This window comes from Phoenix dactylifera, chromosome 9 (genome assembly GCF_051530095.1).
Source record: "Phoenix dactylifera cultivar Ajwa chromosome 9, Ajwa_hap1_PhDact_Kaust_v1.1, whole genome shotgun sequence".
NCBI lineage: Eukaryota > Viridiplantae > Streptophyta > Magnoliopsida > Arecales > Arecaceae > Phoenix > Phoenix dactylifera.
In genome coordinates, this window is record NC_143198.1 from 7,094,958 (window position 1) to 7,119,689 (window position 24,732).

The 24,732-nt window shown below is 37.6% G+C and overlaps 1 protein-coding gene across 11 annotated transcripts in view; it reads left to right on the forward strand.

The window, feature by feature from the left end:
• The first annotated feature begins 841 nt into the window (after positions 1-841).
• The window catches only part of LOC103710506 (187-kDa microtubule-associated protein AIR9), a 33,386-nt gene continuing 9,495 nt past the window's right edge, over positions 842-24,732 (forward strand). For 4 of the 11 annotated variants that reach the window (XR_015968698.2, XR_015968699.2, XM_088704118.2 and 1 more), the window contains exons 1-26: positions 842-999; positions 1,467-2,437; positions 2,652-2,717; positions 8,084-8,149; positions 8,307-8,378; positions 8,496-8,561; positions 8,660-8,722; positions 8,802-8,867; positions 9,688-9,787; positions 11,100-11,201; positions 12,346-12,569; positions 12,661-12,775; positions 17,506-17,626; positions 17,758-17,933; positions 18,499-18,634; positions 18,976-19,076; positions 19,158-19,205; positions 19,294-19,478; positions 19,659-19,776; positions 22,632-22,759; positions 22,960-23,128; positions 23,515-23,633; positions 23,867-24,035; positions 24,263-24,347; positions 24,438-24,511; positions 24,605-24,724. Coding sequence is in view for 7 of the 11 variants with exons in the window: in XM_088704118.2 (XP_088560244.2) it covers positions 1,604-2,437; positions 2,652-2,717; positions 8,084-8,149; positions 8,307-8,378; positions 8,496-8,561; positions 8,660-8,722; positions 8,802-8,867; positions 9,688-9,787; positions 11,100-11,201; positions 12,346-12,569; positions 12,661-12,775; positions 17,506-17,626; positions 17,758-17,933; positions 18,499-18,634; positions 18,976-19,076; positions 19,158-19,205; positions 19,294-19,478; positions 19,659-19,776; positions 22,632-22,759; positions 22,960-23,128; positions 23,515-23,633; positions 23,867-24,035; positions 24,263-24,347; positions 24,438-24,511; positions 24,605-24,724 (3,523 nt within the window). In the remaining 4 variants the exon portion in view is untranslated. Of the gene's footprint in view, positions 1,037-1,250; positions 2,438-2,651; positions 2,718-8,083; positions 8,150-8,306; positions 8,379-8,495; positions 8,562-8,659; positions 8,723-8,801; positions 8,868-9,687; positions 9,788-11,099; positions 11,202-12,345; positions 12,570-12,660; positions 12,776-17,505; positions 17,627-17,757; positions 17,934-18,498; positions 18,635-18,975; positions 19,077-19,157; positions 19,206-19,293; positions 19,479-19,658; positions 19,777-22,631; positions 22,760-22,959; positions 23,129-23,514; positions 23,634-23,866; positions 24,036-24,262; positions 24,348-24,437; positions 24,512-24,604; positions 24,725-24,732 lie in introns of all 11 variants that reach the window. The other 7 variants (XR_015968700.2, XM_088704119.2, XM_088704122.2 and 4 more) reach the window with 3 other exon arrangements.

The window sequence follows — 24,732 nt, forward strand, 5'->3', positions numbered from 1 at the left end:
TGGGTCATATCATTGGTATGGTTGGTATGCAATTTTTTTCTGCCTTAAGTCACCCCTAGTGGTTCCTCCAACCCCACCCCCAACCTAAAACTTGATCCAAATTCCAGTGCATTTGTTATCTTGGCGTTGTTATCCAAAAGTACATCCCTATCAAAATTCTGGCAATTTGTGTCGGTGGAGTGCTCCAGGAATCCGGCGCTCTCCAAAATGCGGGCCAGCGCCTCGCTCGCTTTTCTAAGCTTTAATTGGATGCTTTAGAATTTAACAAGTAACCCCCTAACGCGGGATTAATTTGCTCCTAACTCCTTCTACTAATTCACGGTCCAAAATGCCCTCGGTTCGTCATTATTATTACCGAAGAGCCTCGTTTGTCACAATCTCGAGCGTCGAAATAATTCGTGCCCTGCATCGGACGATGCTGATTAGTCGCCCACTGACGAATTATTTTATTCGGAAAGAAAAGGCAAATTGTCCGACAGCTGTCACCGCGGTCCACGTACCGCGGCGGTTACAGTCACCCCCACGCGCTGCTTGCTTGATAGAAGGACGTGCTCCATATAAAGAAACAAGGAGCGTTGGAAGGCCGCCGCACGCAAGCACGTCAGGGGAGAGCCACGAGTCCGCTCGGCCAGAACTACCTCTAAGATTGTACACGTGGCGTTCGTTTAGATGTTTGGACGGAAGTTGTATTCGACACCAAATCCTCCCCAATGTACTACCGACAAGAAAAGGGTATTTTTGTCAAAAGAACTCACTCCCTGCCTTTTTTTGAATCGATACCTACCAATACGTGAGCGGGAATTTTTACCGTTTCTTAAGCACCTTTATTATTTAATTAATTACGATAACTTTTTTAGACGTTTCCGGCGGAATCTTTCTCTATCTGCGCGCTCTCTCTCTCTCTCTCCTTCACTGGTGGGTGGTACTCTCGACTGACTTTGTCGGGGGAGGCGAGTAGGGTTTCGTTTCGATCTAACGACCGATTCACGGGCGCGAAAGGTGAGATCCCAGTGATCGCAGCGTCGAATCTTCTCTGGTCTGTTTCCAATTTGTTTTTTTTTTCGTTTTTTTGTTTTTCGAGTAGATCGATGTAGTACTGTCGGATCTTTGTTTTAGGGCCTGCATTCCGCGAAGATCGCAGGAAATGCTAGACTTAGTTTGTTTTTCGGATTTTCCCTATGGTTTCTTGGGTTGTTTTGGGTGTTAACTGGTTTGATGCTAAGATCAAATGTTTCATTTTCTTTTCTTAGCTTTCTGGAAGTACTGTGGGACTCAGAAATTACAATTCTGATGTTTTCTTGTGTTTATTCGATTTGATGCGGACGTTGTTATACATTTTCGTCTAGGATTGGTGTTCTGCTTTGAAGCGATATAGGAAAATTCTGAAAGTGAGCTAAAAATCAAGTTTTGGCTGTGAGAAAGTTCTAAATACGAGCTAAGAATCGAGTTTTCTGTTGATCCTGCAGTGGTTTTTGAGGGGTTTCTTCTCATGAGATGTATCTCTATGCTGTGATCTTGCCTGATTCGTGGGTTGGATGAGGTCATTACCTGATTGAAGTACCTCGGATGAGGGTTCACTTATTCTGAACTACATTCTTGGATAATGGAGGTTCTATCTGAGAATCATAGTGAGGACGGGGCCAAAAAGACCCAATCTTTGGCTTCCTCGAAACAATCGCCAGTGGCTTCAGCTGAAAGTGTGAAAAAATCATCGAAAATAGTGAAACCTGGTGGAGTCATGCCAGTATCTAAAGCTTCCGGGACTGTTTCATCTGTCAGGAAGAAGGCGGAAGATGTAGGGGCACCAGATATGAGTTCCAGTAGGTCTAGTTTCAGTTTCATGAAGCCCACCATCAGTTCGAACGCTGCTTCTTTGCATAGAAGAAACAGCACGGGAGGCATGGCAGAGAAGCACCCGGTTTCAGCGCCAAAACGACAGGAAAATGGAGGTGCAAGTGAAGGCAAAAAGGTTTCTCCATCGGTTTCAGATCCTGGAAAGAGAAGTAAGACTGAAACTAGGCGTTCATCCCTGCCTTCTGTTAGCCCAAAAGCTCCGGCCTTGGTGACATGCTTGGAGACCAAGAAGTCACCTACAATCTCACACTTAACCTCGACCATGTCTGACAGTGGCAAGGCAAATTTAACGCGGAAGCCGTCTGTTAGACAATTGCCATCGGTTACTTCCTCGAAAAGGGTTCCCTCCTCTCCAGTGGACAGTTCCAATGGCCGCAGTAGTCTCAGAAGGGCAGCTTCTAATATTTCTTCTCCATCAGCACGCTCACCTTCAGTATCAAGCAGCTTTAAATTTGGATCCATGTCCTCATCAGTGGACAGAGGTTCATCTTTATCACGTCGGAGGAAACCTTCAACTCCAGAGAGTCGTGATTCTCGTTTGATCATGCTGCCACAGATTGATGTCAAAGCCGGTGATGAGCTGGTAAGTGCTGAACGTTACTTATGTTTTGGATTTTTTGGCCCTTGGAATTGAATTTTTGCCTGCTCTCTCCCCTCTCTCTATTCAAACATACTGAAAAGAAAAGGGAAACTAAATAAACTACTTCATTGGATTAGCTTATTAGCTTTAGCTCCATTGCTCGATAACACTATTTATTTAGCTGTAGTTTTTGCTGATTTTCTAATCATTGTCCCAGAGGCTGGATTTAAGAGGTCACAGAGTTCGTAGTCTTGGTGCCTTGAAATTGTCACCAAATTTGGAGGTAACTTTATCATATTCAGTGACCATTTTAATTTCTAAGTTCGTTTATAACCAGCTAATATTATTTCAAATGAGAAAAAGAAAAAAACATTTCTGTTTTTGTGGTTTGAACTTTGGAGATACTGACTCAATAATGCAAAAGCAGTGAAAAGAACAACTATGTTTTGTATAACTCCTCACGATGTTTGCAATTCCCATATTTAATGATTAAAAAAATCTACACTAAATTTGTCCATTGAGGGCTTGTGTTCTAAAGGCTTATCTTTAATCTTTTGCCAGCCATTTGGAAAAATCCTCATCACCAGGGTTGCTCACTAACATGTGCTTCCAAGTTTAGACCTCTGGGAAGCTTCCCCAGCATATGCCTTTTTATTGCTTTCTTTTTTATTTGAAAATTCTTTATTTTATTCCATATCAAAGAATGACTCTGTACGGATATCTTGCACTTTTTTCATATTCACTTAAGGATGGACTCATTCCCAAAGCTTCCAGTATTTGGGTTGAGGCCCATAACTTTTATTGTCTGCCAAAAGCATACGGAATGATATTGCTGAATTGAAGTCAAGTTGTAGATCAAAACAGCATAATGATATTTTAGACAATAACCATAGCTACCATTAGAACTTTTACATCTTTTTAAGTTTGCAATTGAAGCTTCTTTATTGCCCTTTTCCATATATCTTCTTTTTGGGCTGATTGTGCTATTATAGCATGCTCATAGCCATATTATGAACATTTTCATGGAATTCTCTATCATATATATGCTTTACGTGGTATTGATTGTTTCCAGTATTGTGTTGTGATTGTAATGATAAGCTTTGTTCCAATTATTTGGGATCATTCATTGCAATTCTAGTTTACATCTTATGCCAGCACATGAATAGCTCTATACAACTTCCATCCATGTTTTCTTTGGCAATCCCTGACACAAAGAAATAAAAAAAAGGATAAAAAAATCCATCAATCCAAATCCTCAGCTCTCGTTACCAAGGTTCAATTAAATTCTTCATCAAGTTTAGTTGAATATGAATGGAAGAATGAAGTGGCATGTGAACCAACATTATGCAAAAAGTTTGAGTTTTGAAGGTTATGCATACAACAAGAAGCACTGCTTTACAAATTAAAATCTCAAAGGACTTTTGCATGTGGAATTGAACTCTAGATGAAGCTCCATTGGTTATTTCTGGTGTGTATCATATTGGATACCTTTATGTGCTAAATTGGAGACAGAAAGTATTGAACTTTAAAAGTTGAAAAAAGCAGGGTATCGAAAGGCTCGTCATCATAAGTTGGTTCTGAATATACTGATTTTCTTCTTCTGATGATAACCATGGGAAAAATAATCTTAATTTATGGTTGTCAACCTAAACAATATGGCAACATCTTCATATTGAGATGCCAAGCGAAGGTAGCGTAATCATAGTAACTTTCATTGAAGTTAGCATGACAAGCAATGGGGTGAAAATGCTCAAATCAGGTGCATGGACCCCATTTGGGCTATTATGAGATAAAAGTGTTATACACCACATGAAGGGCATAAAAGCTTAGCAAGTTTTTCCTTGAAAACCTTATTAGGCATTTTATTTTAGAGACTAACATTCTTTAAGTTTATTAGGTAAATGAGTTTGTCATAAAATTTCATTTAATTAAAGTACAAAACTATTTTCATCTTCCTAATCTGACCAAATGCGTTGGAGTGATATATGCATTTTCCTGGATAGAGCTAAGAGCACCTGAAGAAATTTTGCAAGCCTCGAAAGATCTGTAAAAACAAATATTATCTTTGTAAATTCACTGTTACAGTGTTACCTAATGAATGCCTCAAGAGCAAGAATTGAAATGATTTTCTGGAGAGGTGATGGCTTCTTAGCCATGCTTGTCAGGCACTCTACATGTAAAGAAAAAGTTGGAGCTCATGATGGGCATGAATGTCTAAAACAAAGGAACAACATTTTTATCATGAATTAGCCTTATAAACCCAAAATAAAGGGCAAAACGTGGCATGCACTCTCAGTAGCAATGTGGTGTGAGAAGATCATCTAGACGAGGACCATGTGGCTATAGCAACACATTAAAGGAGCATCAATAGGATAACAACTTTTAATATGACATGGGATTGCAGGGCTTATGAAGTGCCTCAGGTTGATGAAATGATGCTTGAATGAAGATAATTACCCAAAATGTATGGTGAGTGGGATCACTTTTTTTTTTTTTGGTCAAAACGGTTCATTTCATATACCTCTAACGTGAATACAACCAGACATGTCAAAGGAAAGTAAACAAAATAAAGAGTGTGGGATGCAATCTAAGCTAGTCCAGAGGACCTCCTCCGTATGCCGTGTAATATAAGAGGCAACCTAGTCTGCTGCACTGTTCGCCTCCTGGTATACATGAGCAATCTGACAGAAGGTCAGCTCCAGCACCAAACTGCGAGTGTCCCGTATCAGGTGGGATCACTTTTGAGGCAAATTGAGAAGGCTGAAAAGAACATCGTAAATGATGAGTGAGAAAGTACATAAAAATGGGAACATACGAAGCCATGACGAGAAGGACAAAAAGTAAAGAAAGATCCTTCGACGAGAGATCATGAGTAGGGGCATAGTCAGTTATGCCCTTGACAAAGGTGCTATTTCATGAATATACAAATGACCTTTCTATTTTCCCTCTTATAAGTTATTAATTGCACTATTTTTTTCATGATAGGAAATAAAAAGTATGTTTACAATTAAAAGATGATGGTAGACAGGTAATTCTTGATGTTTTTTCTCGTTATGAGCAATAACGGATTTATATAGGCAATCACTGTTCCTAATTAAAGCCAAAAAAAATTATTTTGATGTACATAATTAAACGAGATATTCAAATAAGATAAGAGAAATAGGCCAGTCGGGATTAAGGTGTTCATCACTGCCCTAGAACTGCTTATGCCTCCCTATGCATGGGTATGAATGTCAATCATTGATTCCAAGATGCAATGGTCTTTATCCTGTAGCCTTCTCCTGTATGTTCATAACTTAAGGAGATTAACAAACCAAACTTTGACTTGAAGTTGTCCCTCTGAAAAGGAAAACGAGGTTGAAAAGTAGAATGAAAAAGGAAAAGGTTTCTCTTGATCGAGAAATAGGAGAGAATACAGTAGCCCATGACGGCATTAGAGAAAGTAGGACACTTTTTCCCCCTATTCAAAATAGTAGGACACTAACTAGCTTTTCATTCTGCACTCCTGGTCACTGGAGTCCTATATATAGATCCACATTCATTGTTATGTTAGACTAAAATGCTTTAGGGGTATTTCCACAAGAAAGGTTTTAGGCTCCAAGGAATTTGAGGAGTTATGTTTGTGAGTTGAGCACCAAATGACAATATATAACCCAAGGTACGCCGAACTGGTACCGGTCAGCATATTGGTGGAGACTCGGACTAGTTCGGGCCGTATTGAACCGGTATCGAACTGATTTACACGGTTCCCCGCGCCTCGTGCGATGTCGTGAGGCGGGTGCATTGCCCAAAGTACGGGGCGCCCTGCCCCGCGCGAGCGCTCTGCAGCACGTGCGGGCGCCCCGTGCGCGGGCGTACCAGTGCGAACCAGTCTGGTTCCCACTGGTACAATGCGTTACCGGACTTGTACCGGTGCGAACCGGTCCGATTCCCACCGGTACGCAGCTAGTACCATTTTCTATGCTGGTACCAGGCGGTCAGGGACCGGACCAGTTCGGTATGGGCCGGTTCAATATACCATGATATAACCACTCAAAAATTCTGTAAAACAGATATGGAAAGTTTACAAAATGATAGAATATTTGAATTACAATAATAGATGATAGTATTGTGTACTATGATAGGGGTGGTTAAGCCATTCTATCACTTGGGACCTCATTGATTTTAGTATAAGATTGGTGCTCATAAAGTATATCAAAGGTTAGAAAACAAAAGATTTAATAAAGGGATCAAAGATTTTGATGATATCACTTCGCTTGTTCTTAAAGTATTGATTTTGAGAGGGATAGTGGGCACGATTGTATGTATCATGGAAGGTCGGGATGAAGGATTGGAGAATGGGATGTTTGGGTTGGGTAAGAGATTTGATATGAGGAATTTTTGGTTTGATAATTGGCCAAGCTCTTAATGATGGCTTTCAGAGTTCTTAAAGTGTCTGTATGCATGCAAGACAAGTGACAAAAGGAGGGTGGTTCGGTTTATTGGAGACAATCTTGTTAGTCACAGATCGTTTGAATTATGTTGTGAGGGATGGAACATAGGAAATGGAGTAATAGAATCTGATGTCATTTAAAGGGATAAACTCTGAGTTGGTTTTATTGTGGTTAGAACATGTCGTTAGAAAAAAAAATGAAGTATGATGGTTATAACTTACAACACAAAAATGATCGAGGCAAGGTTTGGTGGCAGGTTAATATATGTGTAAAGATTTGCTTTTGTGTAAGGTATAAGGCATCCACAAGTTAGTTGAGTGTAGTGATGGGGCTGCTAGGGGGTTAGGTTGCTGCAATGGTGTGGTATGTGGTCACGTTACAGGGTTCTCTGCCGGCTGTGGTGAATCTTTTGCATCTTGAGTTGGTGCAGTGATCAGTGGTGATGAAATGATGATGTTGGCTTGTACATGAGAGGTTATATAGACTAGTTTTGGTTTAAACGGGCCTATGTGAGAGTTTTTGGACCTAGTGTGGCTTTGCTAGGTTCACATTACCTCTTTGTGTTTTCTGAATCTATGTTTTTTTAGCCTATTTACAACTTTTAAGGATTTGTCCAGTACTCAAGTTCAAGTAGACTAGGATGAGCTAGTTTGGACTTTTGGATGTCTTAAGCTAGTTAAAAAATGGCTCAGTGTGCTAGGCAGGATTAGGCCATGGAATGGCTTACTGGCTTAGTAGACCAGCTGGATTAGGTTGAAGTATAAGTATCTGGAGAACACCAATTTTGGCATATAGACTCTGCATTCTTGGTACATGTCATTAATGAATTCTTTTTTTTATTAAATACATGAACCTTGTCATTTGTTTACTAAGCATATAATTTATCTGGTGTGCATTTCTATTGGGAAAAGCGATCTATCTTAAGCTGATAATGTTGTTTTGATTACATAATAACTGGTATATTTGGCTGCTTTTGATCAGATAAGTTGAGACTGCTGCTTCTTCATTTAAAAAATTGGGACTCCTCTTTAAGTTGACAGCATCTATAGCCTTTTGTTTTCTTTTCTTCCTTTTGTGTTCATCTCAAAATGGACATGGGGACTACTTTGCAAATTTGAAACAATTTACAGAGTATTGCTAGTTTGTTCATCTCAAAATCTCAATTTGCAGATTTTTTTTTTAATATTTTTTGATTAGTAATACTTCTAGTTTGTAGTTTGTTTATCTCAGGGACAATCTGCTATCATCTGTGGAGGGTATTGAGATTTTGAAGCGCGTGAAAGTACGCTTTCTTGACTAGTTTCTTTACAATCTTTTCTGTTTCATCTTTCAAGTTCAGCAGGTTTTTGCTTTTCTAGCATCTCCAATACTTAGCAGTTCCGAACATATTGATAGCTTGAGACTGACTGGGTATATTTTTCTATATACCCACGTTGTAGGTTCTTGACCTGAGCTTTAATGATTTTAAGGGGCCCGATTTTGCGCCTCTTGGAAATTGCAAAGCCCTGCAGGTTCGCACACCTCTTATCTCTGCATATTGCCTTGAGAAATCAAATATGCCTGACATGAATATATTTTCCAATTTTTTCATTTCTGCAACAAAAAATGATATTTCCTTTTTAACTCAGCAACTTTATCTCGCTGGAAATCAAATAACATCGCTTGCTACCCTTCCTCAACTTCCTAATCTGGAGGTATCTTATTCCTAACCTTGACAGCATCTATATTTCAATTGCCATGGCATTGTTAACTATGTTTTACAAGTCTGAAAACGGATTTTTTTTCCTTCCAGTTTCTCTCTGTTGCTCAAAACAGGTTAAAATCACTTTGCATGGCCAGTCAGCCTCGACTTCAGGTCAGCTAGTCTCAGTTTATACTCTAAATAGTAATGGTTTATTTAGATTTTCAATTTTATTTGTTTGGCATTCGCCCAGGTATTGGCAGCCAGCAAAAACAAAATATCAACTCTGAAGGGCTTCCCTGACTTACCGCTACTTGAGGTTAGTTTTTGTTTTTGCCTTAATTATTAGACTTACCACGTTTTTTGTTTTCCTGCCTTTTCTGAACATGTGACAAAATTTTTCTTGCATTTAACCATAAGACTGCTTATATAATGCTTGTTGATTATCATTTGACTGGACTTCAAAAGCCAGACATGTTTACTACCTATATGTCACAGGAATTCATGTTCCCATAGATTTAGTTGACTTAAGTTTGTTAAACATTAATCAAAGTTGTAGGATTTTATCTAATCCTCAAAATAGCTTTGCAAAAGTTGTGTCGTTTTAATAAATCAAGCATAAAATTAACTGATGGCATAGTAAACACATAGAAGAAACCTTTGGAGTAATGACTGTTGAACATAGCATGTGCAGAAGTACAAGTGGCAGGGCATGTTCAACAAAGTGTTAGATGCATCTAGACATGCGGTCAAACAAAATTCCTCTCAAGTTCTTTCACACAGAAAAAAAGTTATTATGATCTGTTTCAGATGATATGCATGAGAGGAATGTGATGCATGATAGGTGTTAAACTATGATGCATGTATATTGATCCACTTCGTGTATATTGCTGAATAAATTGTACTTGAAAAGTACTACCATGAATTGTCAACTGTTAATTATGGCGAAATTAATATTTTATATTCGCAACTCTTGAAGAATAACCTTATATATCTTGCTTTAGAAAATCCAAGTTATATCCTTTCGTCCTTGTGAAAGAGTGGTGCACATTTTCATGCAATTTAGATCCATGTATTTAAAGTAATGTTGGTTCTTTTATTGTTCAAATCAATGGAGCTTCAAATTACTACATGTGCAGCATTTGCGGGTGGAGGAGAATCCTATCCTGGAGATGCCTCACTTAGAAGCTGCTTCCATATTACTTGTTGGACCTACCCTAAAGAAGTTTAATGACCGAGGTATCTTTCAAGTTCCTAAATCTTTAATTATTTTGCTGATTTTATTTGATAGAGCTTTTTTTGCATGGAGTTTATTTCATTTATCTTTTAACCATTCATCTATTCATAGAATTACTCTTAATTATCTTTCTAGTGCATGTTGTTTTTGTGTTTTATTTGTCAAATATGTGCTTGTCCCATCTGATCTTGCTCCCCTATCCTACCTAATTTCTTTTCTTTAGTTTGCCAAACTTCATAGGGTTATTCCATAAAAGGTTTTCTGTGCTGAACTTTAACATCCGGTACTAGCCATACTATATTGTTCCAATTAGATATTAGTATGGTATTGGGGCTCGATACGTCACTATACCGACATATAGTACATTTGTTGTCACTTGTAGTATATCGGCCCATACTGATCTGAACCGTACTGTACTGCCTAGCACTGTACCGTAGCACCTTTTTGCGGACGGTATGGTGATAAAAAGTGAGAGAAGGGGTCTCAATAAGGGGTGTGTACTGTACTATACATAGCAAACCAGTAACAAACAAGTATAGTACATAATACCAAGATTGTGGACCTTGGTTAATATGATAGTATATCATACTGTCTAGGCTTGCATTGGTAAGTTATTAATATTATGGGGTCCAGTACCAAGATTGAAAACCTTCTATATCCTATCATGCATGAAATGAACTAAATATTGACTTTTGTTCAAGTATGTTTATACCATGGATTAAGATACAACAAGGTCCCAGTCTATAAGGTTACCTTACATACCATTTTGCATTGGTAGGTCAAGATACACTTGTTCATGTCTTTGTATCATGCTTGCTGGTCCATGGTGGCTTGCTTGTGTTGATTTGCAAGTTTGGCACACACTGACATGGGCTAATACAAACTTTGCATGAAACCATTTACCTTGCCATGGGAAATGGCAAAGTTTGGTATGCTATGATTTCATACTGTGTCATCTCTTGAGTATATACATGATTGTTCTGAAACATCAATTTGGTTGGATGCTTAGATAAGCTTGCCCGAAATTGGATATCGAAACTGAAATTGGATATGCAAACTATCTTTTATATCTCATCCAGGGTCTATGAAAAGCCTCATTAAGCTCATGGGTAGAATTTTTTTGGCTGCTTGATGCATGATCTATCAAAGACATAATTAGCTAAACTAGTGGCCCATTTGATTTGTTTTGTTTAATTGCTGTAAGAAGTGTGTTTATATATATTATATAAATAAATATGCATAACCAATTTTTGTTAGTATGGTTACTGGTTTTTTTGATTTCTTATCCAAAATTAATTTTAACAAAATTTGCAGATCTTTCTCCTGACGAGCTTGAAATTGCAAAACTATATCCTGCTCATACAGCTTTGTGTGTTAGGGATGGTTGGGAATTTTGCCATTCGGAACTTGCTGCAGGTATGCCCTTTTTCAGATCCCAAATATGGTTCTTTCATTATATCATATGGGGAAACTGCCTCTACTTCCATGATATATTAGAGCACACTTTTGTTAATATAGGCAACTTGTCTGGGTAATAACTTTAAATCAAGGTATGGACCCATACCACTCACTGGACAGTATGATACCGGCATGAGGGCAGTACTTCTCAATACCAATTAACATAAACAATTTAAAAATGTGTGGAGCGGGATAGGGTTGATACATCTTGATATGACGAGATTTGGGATGGTTTGGCTCCAGTTTACTAAACTTGGGGCATGATGGTGTCCACCATACTGGTCTTGGCCACTACGGTTGGTTTTTCAATCTTTGTGGTTATTGACCCTTATTCAAGAAACAGTTTATTTGAATCAGTGTATTTACTCCTGTGATTAAATATGCGCTGCATCGTATGCTTATACATCCATTCTGCTGTCGGCATTTCCTTATCTTGTCAGGATGAACAGCTAATGGCCCAGTTCTTGGACCTGAGAATTCTTTACAATCAACAACACCATACTCGTAAAAATAGTCTGTCTGTTTAATTTGTTTGTGGTCTATTAAACTGCAAGCCTCAAGATTTAGAATGTTGAACTTGTATCCAGACTAAAAGATCTCTCGTCATCAGAAAGATCGAAACTTCAATAAAATACCAAATATTTAAATTTCCCTTGATATTTTATGACAATTAATATAACCATGGCAATTTGTTTTATATCAAAGATTTAAGTATCATACTGAAGCAGTCCATAAAAGTAATGGATATATGCCTCTCGGTTGTGTACCATATTGGTGCATGGTAGTTGGTGTTGCCTTTGTTGTACCAGCACCCATTGCCATGCCATGTGTCGGTCTGGTATGGTCCGAAATGGTACAATTATTGGTGCTGACACTTTGAATCTCGAGTTATCTTTCTTGTGTCTGATTCATGTTGAACTTGGCATCTTCTTTCTTGATTTGTAAACCCAAAAGTGCTCATCGTTTGATAATCTAGGATTGACTACTTTTGTGTTTAACGTAGATACCTGTTTGAAATATTTCTTATCATATTAAGGATATCTGCTTGGTTTTAACATTCTTCATTAAAAAACTTGTTAACCATTACTACTTTATTGGACAGACTCAACGTTTTCTTTTTTGGTTGAACAATGGAAGGATCACTTGCCTCCTGGCTACATGCTTAAAGAAACCTTTGTAGAGAAGCCATTTGAAGGAGATGCGTGCCACTGCCACTTTAACTTTGTCAACCTTAGCAATGATTCTGAGTTAGTTCTTAAATATCAATGGTTTATAGGAGAGAGAACCCCGACGAATTTTGTGCCTATTGCCGATGCAGTAGGCGAGGTATGACATATTTGTTTCTATGAGCTCAAAATCATTAAGTTTTTCTTGGTGATAGAATATGATAATCCATTAATTGTTGGTAAATAACAAGGTGTACTGGCCAAAGCACGAGGATATCGATAGACATCTGAAGATTGAATGCACTCCAATATTGAAAGATATTGAGTACCCGCCTATTTTTGCTATAACATCACCTATTTCCCCAGGTAAGTCCATCAAAATATCCATAAATATTTAAATATATTTAATTCTATGTTCAAAAGAAATAAATCATTACTTTCTAAATTCAAGGCTCTTTTCTTTGCATGATTGTCAACATGTTAAGGTACATATGGTTATATCATGATGTGCCTAGCTAGTTAGATATATCTAATTCTATGAAAAATGGTGGCCTAGGGCCCTAGTGCACTAAGCTCCCACAACTATGGGTTTGGGGAGGGTCAAATGCATGCAGCCTTACCCCTGTGGGTGGGGAGCTGTTACCTGTGAGAGATAGGTCACAATGGAGCTACCCTACCTTGTGCGAGACCTTAGATATATCTAATTCCATGTTCAAAGAAATAAATCACCACTTTCTGAATTCAAGTTTTTTCTCTTTTCATGATTTCAACATGTTAAGGATGCATGCGATTATAACATGATGTGTTCTCTAGCTATTCACAAATCCCCATGCTTATTTCTCATGTGAGCTTGCTTGTATAGATAAAGTTTTATATCTAAATGTACTCGGTATGGTGACTTGGTATAACTTGTGTATGTACAGTGAAAAATTGCTAGAGCCCATTCCTGCCTTTTATAGTTTCTTTGCACTTTTCTCCTTGTATATTAAATTAGATAAACCACTTGAGTTATTATTTTAAAACTTCATTGAGATGGCTTGCAAAATGAAGCCATCTAGAATGGAACAATTTTCAAAAAAAAAAAAAACCCATTATAGAACTCTTTTTATACATGAATAAATAGCTAACTTTGGATAGTTATTGGAGACTGCTTCAGGTATTGGGGTAAACCTGAAGCTTTAAATGCATGAAAGCACGATAATGGTATATCTTATGTATGTTGCATCAGCGCAAACCATAGCATCACTTTCTCTATGCAAAGCTCAAGGACATTTTGTGAGCAAAATATATACAACGAGATTGAATTGTGATTTGTCCGCAATAATATTATTGAATAATTATTATTCAAATAAGATTAAGAATTACCTACTACTCTTGTTGTTGTTGAGATCTTGTCCATCCATGATCTGTAGCCCCACTTCCACTCCAGATGTCAGATCTTTCTGATGAGTAAAATTTGATAGCCTCCAGACATGTATTTCGATCACAAAGTCCTTGCCATCAAGGATTATGCGGCTCATTAAGATAAGCACAATTTGGATGGACTTAGCCACCTTAGTCAGCCACTTAGTATTGTTAACCAAAAGCTTAAGCTTTTGGGTCCAACTGGTTTAATTAACATGGTATCAAAACTTAGATTATTGGAAGTAATAAGTTCAAATTTCCTCTATATCAGTTATTTATTTGATAAATCCAGTTGGCATACTGACCCATTTTAGTTATTGTCTTGACTTGTTCTTCCCTCCATGTGTGTGATCGCGGCCACATGCGATGGTGAGATATTGAGCCTGATATACATTGTTGACCCATTCTCTAACGGTTTCAGCTTCTAGGGTCAAGTAACTAGGTAGAGTATATCTCTCACCAACAAGGCAACAACAAAGATGAGTCCTACCCTCTTGTATATATCTATCCATGGGCTCTTGTTAAGTGTCAAATACTGAATAGAATAACACAAGAACTACGAGGCCAACAAACACTTGGTCTTTCTGAACTCATGCTCCAAAATCACAGCTTGATTAGAGGAATTTGTGTGGGACAGTCAAATGACTCCTACCTTATTTACCACAGAATAATGTTACAGCTAACTATTTTCCTATTTATGTATCAATATTTAATGTGGCAGATTCTGTACTGGTTACTAAGCCCATTTTTCACTATATCTTCCTGTATGCCTGCCTATAAGGGCCCCATATATATGACTTTTAAATGAGGGTGATAGGTTGAGTAAAGCAGCATTGATCTTTATGACATAACCAACTTAGTGATATGCAGGATTGGTTTAATTACCATATATCGAGAGAATTTGAACTCCAAAACTTGCTTATTGTAGAAGCTCTGGTGAAGTTAAGTTTCCTAGTGACATTAACACGTCATCAGCTCTTTTCAGTGTACTTGAAGAAAATGTGAAATTCATGGCATGCATGTTCCCCTGTGAAAACTAGTTTCTTATCTCAGTTGTGTTCTATTGTGATTAATCGGTTGATTTACATAAAATGGAGAATGTTTTATCTACCCTTAGCCCTGAGATAAGAAATATTCTACTTGAGTTTGTTTTTTGTAAACCATAGAGTGTAACCTTGCAGAATTTCTAAACCGGGCTTAACATCCTACAATCTTCTGGGAAAAAAGAATGCAAATTTCATTTAAAAAAAACATCAGTCTTGCACCATCTATGGGGCATGATTATTGCTTCTAAAATAGTTTAAGCCAGCAATAGATTCTGTTGCTATATATAAAAAGCTTTCAAATAGTTCTACACCACATGGTGCAACTTTTTAGTCATTGTTTGGAGGACTAAAGTTACAAAGATTGTGGCTTACTGCTTCTCTTTTCTTTGTGAATCTAGTGCCACATCAAATGAGAAATGTATATACTTATCCTTTATAGCAATTAACTTAATATTATCTTTGTTTATTTTAATTTTTAACATTAGAAAATCCTTATCTATGATGGTTTTGAAGTGTTATTATCTTGAAAGCAGGAATTGTAAGGATTCTAGTATTTCAAAGGCTCCTGCCTCTAGCATTTTAGCATGTCTGCACTTGCAGCATAATATGAGTTTTAGCATCCATTGGTACCTCTCAGCTAGTTACTAACCTGGTTCGAACACATAGTAATAGATGTTTTGCTATGCTATATCCTGAAATTGCTACTTATTGTTTGTCATTTAATGTATTGCTTTTTTAAGTCAAAATTCAATTATGTGGTCCTTTTTTATGTAATCTGTCAATCATCGGACTTCCCCTCATGAGTCCATCTTACGTACTTTCTATGTTAATAGGAGGTGAATTACTATATGAGACAATGCACTATAAGCTGAATGATTCCTTTAAAATAGTCTGAAAGGCTTTCATAACATGAAAATTTGAAGAAATCACTAAAATGAAATTTATGCTAATGGTGTCATAGCAACGATTTAAGTACTGGTATATACCAGTCTGTATCAGCCATACAGTAAGGTACTATTATGCCCTTTGTATCATACCCTACTGGCACATGCAGGTCTCTTTCTCTCTCTCCTTTGTTTCTTCTTCTTCTTCCCCACTCTTTCTTCTTCTCTTTTCCTTGGTTCTGTTATCCTGAGTAGATCGGGAGGAGGGGAGGCAGGGAAGAAAGGGGAAGAAAGGGGAAAGAGATCGGAAGTCTTACCTAGCTCCGGGAGGAGCTGCGACCTCCCTCTCCGGTGGCACCAGTAAGGGCTTAGAAACCCTAACCAAGGAGGAAGGAGGGAGAGAAGCTGAAAGGGAGGGGAGGGTTTCTGGAAATGGTGAGCGATCGGAGTTTTTTTTTTTTTTTTTTATAGGCAGTTTTCGAATGGCCATGGCTTGTTCACCGTTGTGATGCTCGTGGCGGTTGAGCGGGATCGGAGGCCATTCAAGAGGCCGTGGAGTTGCCGCAGCATCTCCGCCCCCCGTAACGCATGGGCAGAGGATTGCGATCGCGATCCTCTGTTCTATCTTTTTTTTTTAGGCCCTGGGTTGAAGTTGGCTTGGCCTGCCGGCTTCAGCCCCTTTTGGGGCCTGTTCTCACAAGAAATGTTTCCAAATTGACAATTCGTATCTGAAAATAAGAAGGCTGAAATTTGTAAAACCAAACCAAACTGGATGATTGGGGAAGCACCATTTGATTGAACAAATATTCTATTTTAAACATAACAAAAATTTGAAAGACCCTTGTTGACATATAAGAGGAGGTGATGTCAAATTCTTTTATGTTTTGGTTACAGATTAGTTTAAAAAAATCCCTATACAGCAATCATGAATAGCATATTAAGAATTTTAGGATGAGGAACATAATCTTATGGTCCTATTTATCTTTGGTGAATAATGGGTTATGTTTTGAAGGAACTGCAGAACGATGAGAGCTCTGCTTGCCTTTCTTTTCTAGGATGAGTGGTTGATTCTTGAATCCTTTCTTTGCTTTACAACATAGTTGAATGCCCCAACAGAAGATACTTGTTTCTCTCTTGGGCCTGGCCGATGAACGTATGGCCAGCTGTCCTTTCCCTCGCCTGCTCTGAGCCCAACAAGAAAGCATCACCCTATCTAAGGTATGTCAGCTGAGACTCCACTGCTAGCAGGGACATCATCTCCTGATCGAGCTTGTGCAGATAGATTAACATGGAGACATGGGTTGAAATGGGAATTGATGGTCAAGTGAGATCCATACAGCTGACCTCTTAATGCCAGCTTCCAACTTTCTTTCCTCTGTATCTATGTGTGCTTCTTGACTTGTTGACAAGGCATTGTGACAAAAACTAGTTAGGATATAATTTAATGAACTAGCCGATTCCACATAGTTGGTAAAAGGCGAGATATTTATGGTATATGATTTAATGAACTCTGTGCTGGTTTTTCTGTTGTTGGTAAAATGTTGCTGAACATTTTTGATTCTATGTCTATGAATAAAGGAATCATCAGTTGATGCTGTTTAAGAAATTCAATGTCAATTCTGTAAGGGCTTTTCTTAACATTTATTCTTCACATGACATACATATTGGGTTCCTCAAAAGTAACCCCATAATGTTCGATTTGTTTATGATTTATCTTGCTTTACTTTGCTGTTATTTGCGCTCATTACAGTTTTATGATCAGGAACCGGATATCCAAAAGTTCTAAACTTAAAGTTGCTTGGTGAACTTGTGGAGGGAAATTTGATCAAGGGTTTTGCAGAGATTGCATGGTGTGGTGGGACACCAGGGAAAGGTGTAGCAAGGTAAGTAATATATAAAGTTTATTTAGATATGTTTCAGTATTTCACACTTTCAAAACTGTACCATCATCACCTTTTCATAAATGAAATCTTTGTTCTTATAAAGTTTATAAGTTCTTTTGACCTTTGTCTAGTTGGTTGAGGCGAAGATGGAATAGTAGTCCTGTGGTAATAGTTGGAGCTGAAGATGAGGAATATCGGTTGACTGTAGATGACATTGATTCAAGTTTGGTTTACATGTATACTCCAGTAACAGAAGAAGGTGTTAAGGGAGAACCGCAGTATGTGATGACTGACTTTATAAAAGCAGGTGCCTGGATGTTATTTACTTTCATATCGCTATACTAGCTTTGTCTTTTTAGGTTATTTATAATTTATTCTAGAATGTGCACATGCACTGCATTGTTTTCTATGATTTGCACCCAAAGCTATGTTCTGTTTGTTTGATAGTGATCATGCTATGGATAAGTTGCTGTTATTATAGTGGAATATGTCTTTGTTGTGTTTACCAAGAAATGCGGTTCCGCTTGGGACTACTCCTGGCTGCTAGTATTTTCTCTTAAGATGCAAAAAGTTGAAGTTTGTAGAGCTATATATGTTTTTGATAGTTGCATTCTTGCAGATTTTAGTAGTTGTCTTCTGCTTTTATCCTTGCCGAAGTTATCATGACCAAGGAAGCCAAGCTTAGTTTCAACGCATCATGGCATAATGATGCATTTCTTACATTTTGCATGAAAACTAGTCGTATATCACACTTTATCTATGGCTTCTTTTATCGCATTTTTTTTGTCGGCCAATTTAAGTGTCTTCTCTTCTAAATTGTTTTTAACTGCTTCAAATGCTTACAATTCTGTGCCTATGAAACTTTGTTTCAGCTGCACCATCGGTTAATAATGTGCGGATCATCGGGGATGCTGTTGAAGGAAATAAAATAAAAGGGGCTGGAGAATACTTTGGAGGGAGGGAGGGCCCAAGCAAGTTTGAGTGGTTGAGAGAGAGCAAGGAAACCAGGTATGTTACGTATGTACTTACTGATCTCTATTGTGAAAATGTGGTAGATTTTTTTTATCATATTTGATATGTACATTGTCCTATGCAAACAGTGTTTTATGTCTCATGATGTGACTGTAGTTCATGTTTTTGAGTGCATTTTTTGATGTTACCTAATCATGCATTTCAGTTTATTATATTGTTTTGCCCTTCATAACTATTTTTCTACCACTGCTTTAATATCTCATAGTTGTATTATTTGTTTATATCAGTTGCTGTGACTAAGAAATTCGATATGTATTATTTAAACTTCTTCTTCTTCTTAGCATCATCCTTGTCCAATATCTTCTTTCCTTATGCAGTAACTTCATATTATTATCACGTGGAACCACTGAGTATACCCTGACAAAGGAGGATGTCGGGCGACGTATAACATTTGTTTATATTCCTGTTAATTTGGAAGGTACTCAAATGTCCTGCATATTCTAATTTATTCAAGTCTCGTAATTATGCTAGTGTTAATGAAATTATTATACTTTTCCAGGCCAGGAGGGGGCATCATTATCTGCCATGACAGAGATTGTAAAGCAAGGTAGAAATTACATGGTACATCAGTTTAATGTTTCTATAATTATAAGCTTTTCTGTCTTTTCTATATTTATTCTCCATTTCATTTTCAGCTCCCCCAAAGGTAACCAATTTGAAAATAGTTGGAGATATGAGAGAAGGGAATAAGCTGACCATTACTGCTACTGTCACTGGTGGAACTGAAGGTTCCAGTAGGGTCCAATGGTTTAAAACTGCTTCCTCAAAAGTAGAGGGTGAAAATGGTCTTGAAGCAGTTAGTACCTCCAAAATTGCAAAGGTTGGAAATCTTATGTTTGCTGTAACTTTATCAAAATCTTAAGTTAGCTGTAACTTCGCTAAGGATTGTTTCTTAATTGTTATTGCAGGTTATCTTTGTGTTTTTCTTGCTCAATAAACTTGCTGTCTTACCCAAAAAGAAAAAAACGATAGAGAATTCCTGATTTTGACCTTTTTGTAGGCATTTCGTATCCCCCTTGGTGCTGTTGGTTGCTATATTGTTGCAAAATTTACTCCTATGGCCCCTGATGGTGAAACTGGTGAACCGGCATATGTCGTATCAGAAAAAGTTGTTGAAAGTAAGTTAGTAGTATGCTTTTTTGTTAGCAAGTATAATGGAATTTGCTTGATATCTGAAATAAAAACTGAAACTTTGCACACGAATGTCATGATGTTCACAAAAATACACAGATAAGATTAGATATTTACATTTGAATGATGATGAAGAAACTTTTTTTTTTTTTTTACTTTTTCACAATATATGACATGTAATCCCATCTCTCTCTCTCTCTCTCTCACTCACTCTCTCCAATTCATTCGTAGCAGGTACCAGTGCTAGATTGTAGGCTATATTTAAATACCAAGGTGGTACATGAGGACCATTGAATTGAAATAATCCTATTATGAGGGGGAATATATAGAAAAGATTTAGCAAATCCACAACATGGATCATTCTTCACCTATTAATCACTAGAGTCTAGCACATCTGATGCACATGCAAGGAAACCCTCTGGGACGAAGTCTAGCCTCCTAATTTTTTGGGAAAAGAAATTATGGAAAATACCAAGCTGGTGAAAGTTTTTCATGGAAGGCCTCAAAGTCCAACACACGTGCTTTCCTATTATATTGAGTTAACAATGTTTGAAACATTCCTTTTTTGAAGATCTGTGATTTTAATAATCTCATCGTTTCTTTCTATTACACTTACATACATGCACGAATATGTTTCTTTTTTTGTTTTTTTGATCAATTAGGAAATGCTTTACTAGAGCTAAATACAATTCCTTTAAATTAGTCTCACTGGCAATATTTCCTGATTTTCATTAACAGAAAAACAATTTAATCGGAAGTATTGAAGGGGAAGGAGTTTGTCTATTATGATGCTTCGGTATATAGTTATGGTTTTAGTTTACATGATGTTCTGCTTAATTTAATTGACTATATATGTCATGGCCCAAATCCATCACCCGGGTCGACCACGCGACACGGCTACATGACTTCTAGAGCAGGACCCTAGGTGTGATGCAAGGCCTAAGATGAACAAAGTTCAAATAATACCAGAACAATTAAATTAATGATACAATTCAGCCATATTAATCCAACTAAATAACTCCATCACCATCAAATAGTAAAATTTATTCAATTACAGAATTTCTAAATGTTCATTGGTATCATAAATTAATCTAGCTAACTGATGACTTCGTCGCTCAAACTCCAGGCCCAACCTATTCGAGACTAAGCATCCTGCAATTCTGAAAGAAAAAGTGAAGAGGTGGTGTGAGTTTTATAGCCCAGTAAAAATCTCCACACCACACCAGCATAATAGTATAATTTAAAAATAGTGAATAAACAATATTGAAGGGAAAACATAAATTATGAAATCTCATATCAAACATCCAGCATAGCTCAAATAAACGATATGTATATACACCTAAATGTACATCAATTGTCAACAATTTTCCATTTTATTCGAGAGATTCAACAATGGTTTCATATGTCTTATCATTCATTTCTCATTAACCTGGTGCAAATCAATCAGCAGTTATCTTTAGGTTTTGGACTAACCACATCCACGCTCTAACCTGTGACCATCAAGCTCAAGTACCATGTTTCTACCTATGGCTGGATTCAGGTATGCCGAACCGGTACCAGTAGGCGTACTGGTCGACCTAATCGAACCGGTACTGAACTGGTACCACTGGTTCGCCCGTGCTGTGGCCAAAATGGCCATAGCGTCCGCATTGTGGCCAAAAAGGTGCGTCTGCGCTGTGGTCAATCAAATCAGCCACAACGCACGCGCTGCAGCAAAAAAACAATTTGAACAAGTGCAAACCGACCAGTTTGCACCGGTTCCTAGCCATACCGGACGGTTCCGTCTCGTACGCAACTAATAGTGGTTGGTTCCGGCTCGGTACCACTTGGTTTCAGCACCTATGGGGTCGGAACCGTTTTGTAAGGCCGAACCGGACCGGTTCGGTACGGGCTGAACTGGCCGGTACGGGCCGATTCAGCATTTCTTGGCTGGGTTATTCATAATGCCACTTTCCTACCTGTGGCAGGCTATCCATAATGCCACGTTCTTGCTCGTGATGAGGCTAGTCCAAACACCTTTTTTCTTAAACCAATCAATTTATTTATTCTTAATTATGCCACGTTCTTGCCACAATTTAACGTGGCTAGTCCAAACACCTTTTTTCTTAACCAATCAATTTATTTATTCTTAATTATTCAAGGTAAATATAATATAACATTGTGTTCCTTGTAAAATTTCAAACAATCGATACCATATTCCATATATTCGAAAAGTCCTCAATATTTGATACACATATAATATATAAAACATAAATAATCGTACCCAGGGGTTCTTTTATAGACTAAGTCTAGGCCTCCAGTGTACCCTAGACTCCCTTTGCTTGACAGAGTTGGAAGAGGAGACAGACTCCTATCAGGAGTCCTCTCCCCTCACATGTCAGGCATGAATCAAATCTAGGCCACTTTAGGCCGACCCAAGCCAACATGGGCCAATCTAATGGATTGAGCCCTTACAGTATGAGTTGCTTATATTTGACCAGAAAAAAGAGGTGAATTGAGGATGCTTAATACTTTTGAATGGTGTTTGATTATGGATGTTTTTTCATTAGATTCTTTAGCCTGATAGAATCTTTCACTGAATTAAATGCAATTAAATGCACTGATACTCTCATACATCTAAGATAACCCAATCTGATCACTTTTGTCATTTTGCAAAGTTGAATATTCTTCAGTAAAGGTTCAGAGCATTTGGCTTTTTCGTGGAAAAATTTAATGACATTGGCAACGTATTATTTAACCTTTAGTTATTATCATTTATTGCTTTATTGTATTTCATGTCCTATCCTTGTTTTTTTGGGATTTATAATCTTCTAGCACATTAACTGTTTGACTACTTATGCAGCACTTCCACCAAGCCTAAATTTTCTGTCAGTCACTGGTGATTTTTCTGAGGGTGAAATGTTGACAGCATCATATGGCTATATTGGGGGCCATGAGGGCAAAAGCCTATACAATTGGTTTCTCCATGAAGTATGTCTTTTTGTTCTTTTTCTTATCAATCCTGCATGTTTTAAGGGTTTAAGAATTATATACTTGTGATAAATTCTGATTTGATCGCAGTTTAAATCTTCCTGTATATTGTCAGTTGTCAGCGCCTTACTTTTTCTGGGAGCAAAGCATTGTTGCTCTCTTGCTTTCTGTTCCTTGCTTATTGATTTAGTTATTTGCAGACTGAAACCGACATAGGTGCGTTAATACCAGAGGTATCAGGACTTCTTCAATATCGCATAACAAAGGATGCCATTGGAAAGTTTATTTCTTTTAAATGCACTCCGGTAAGGGATGATGGTACTGTTGGTGAGCCAAGAACTTTCCTAGGACAGGAGCGAGTTCGCCCAGGTGCTTACGTGACCCTTAATAATGCAAAACATTAAATAAAACTTCTAATGCCATAAAGAACTTACTTATTTTCAAAAACATGAGGTTCATAAATGTTTTGCAGACTTGGGAAGTTTGAACTTTGAGAAGCATATATGTAATTAAGCTTGTGTAGACCACAGAAGAAGTACTTACTGACTGCACTAGTAAGCCCTAGCAAAATAGACATGACTTTTGTTCTAAAATGAGGAGAAAGAGGGTTAAAAAAAGATTTAATAATTTTATATCGGCCTTGTCTTTCATTGATAACTTAGGAATTTGCAGTTCTCCTGCCTAAATGTTATGATTGCTTCTTTTACAGCTTGACTCAAGAAGTAATCATTTCTAAATTGTTGTTCAATCTACAGGAAGCCCAAGATTGCTTTCCCTCCAGGTAACAGGTAAGGCTGTCGAAGGAGCAACATTGGTTTCCAACAAGAAATATTGGGGGGGAGAAGAAGGTGATTCAGTTTTCCGCTGGTTCTTGGTAAGTGGAAGTTGGTCAGCTATGTCTTCTTGCCACTAAATTCAATAACATTGACTCAAATATATTTCCCTTGGCTGCACCATGTTTTAATACTTCTTCTATCGCCAGAATATAATTAGATTTTCTTTTTATTCTGTGTAAATAGTCACCAATCTGCTTCAACTTTCATCATGCTAAGCAGCTAGTTATATATAGTCCTTCCCTATTTAAATAGAATTATTATGCATTTGCAGACTAGTTCTGATGGTACACAGAAGGAAATCAAAGGTGCTACAACCACATCATACACCTTAACTTGCGATGATATTGGCTTCTTTGTCTCTGTTTCTTGTGAACCTGTTAGAAATGACTGGGCTCGTGGCCCTATAGTTGTTTCTGAATATATTGGTCCTATTTTGCCTGGTATGTCTACTATTGGAAAAAGTAGATATTTGAACTTGGTTCTTGATTGTATATTTGCAAACAGTTCCTTAATTTCACTGTAGTTTACTTCTGTTATCTCTTCACATTAAATGGTTTTCTTGGACAGCCGTCAATCACCCTAGCTGAAAATTATCCAAAGTTTTACTAGGGCTATATATGTTTTATTGAGAAATTCAACCAAACGCTGACTTATTACACTTTCGCAGGACCACCAACTTGTCAATCACTCAAATTTCTAGGATCAATTGTTGAAGGAGGCCGCCTGAGCTTTATTGCTGAATACACTGGAGGGTGAGATCCTCTTTACCTACATCCTACCCTGTTTGGCTAATTCCAATATTGTATTGTACAGTTGAAAATTATTTGCTTGTCCCATCTTAGTGAAAGAGGAAATTGTACCCACGAATGGTTTAGGGTGAAGAGTAATGGTACAAAGGACAAGTTAACTGGTCATGGTGAGTCCTTTCAATTCCTACAACAAGCTTCATCACTTAAAATGCCATAACCCTTCTCAGGCTGAAAAACTAAAAATGCTATTACCTTTGCAGAATATCTTGATTTGACTCTTGATGATGTTGGTTACTGCATTGAGCTCATTTACACACCTATAAGGATGGATGGCTCAAGAGGATCACCAAAGAGCATTATCTCAGATGTGATTGTTCCTGGTGGGTGT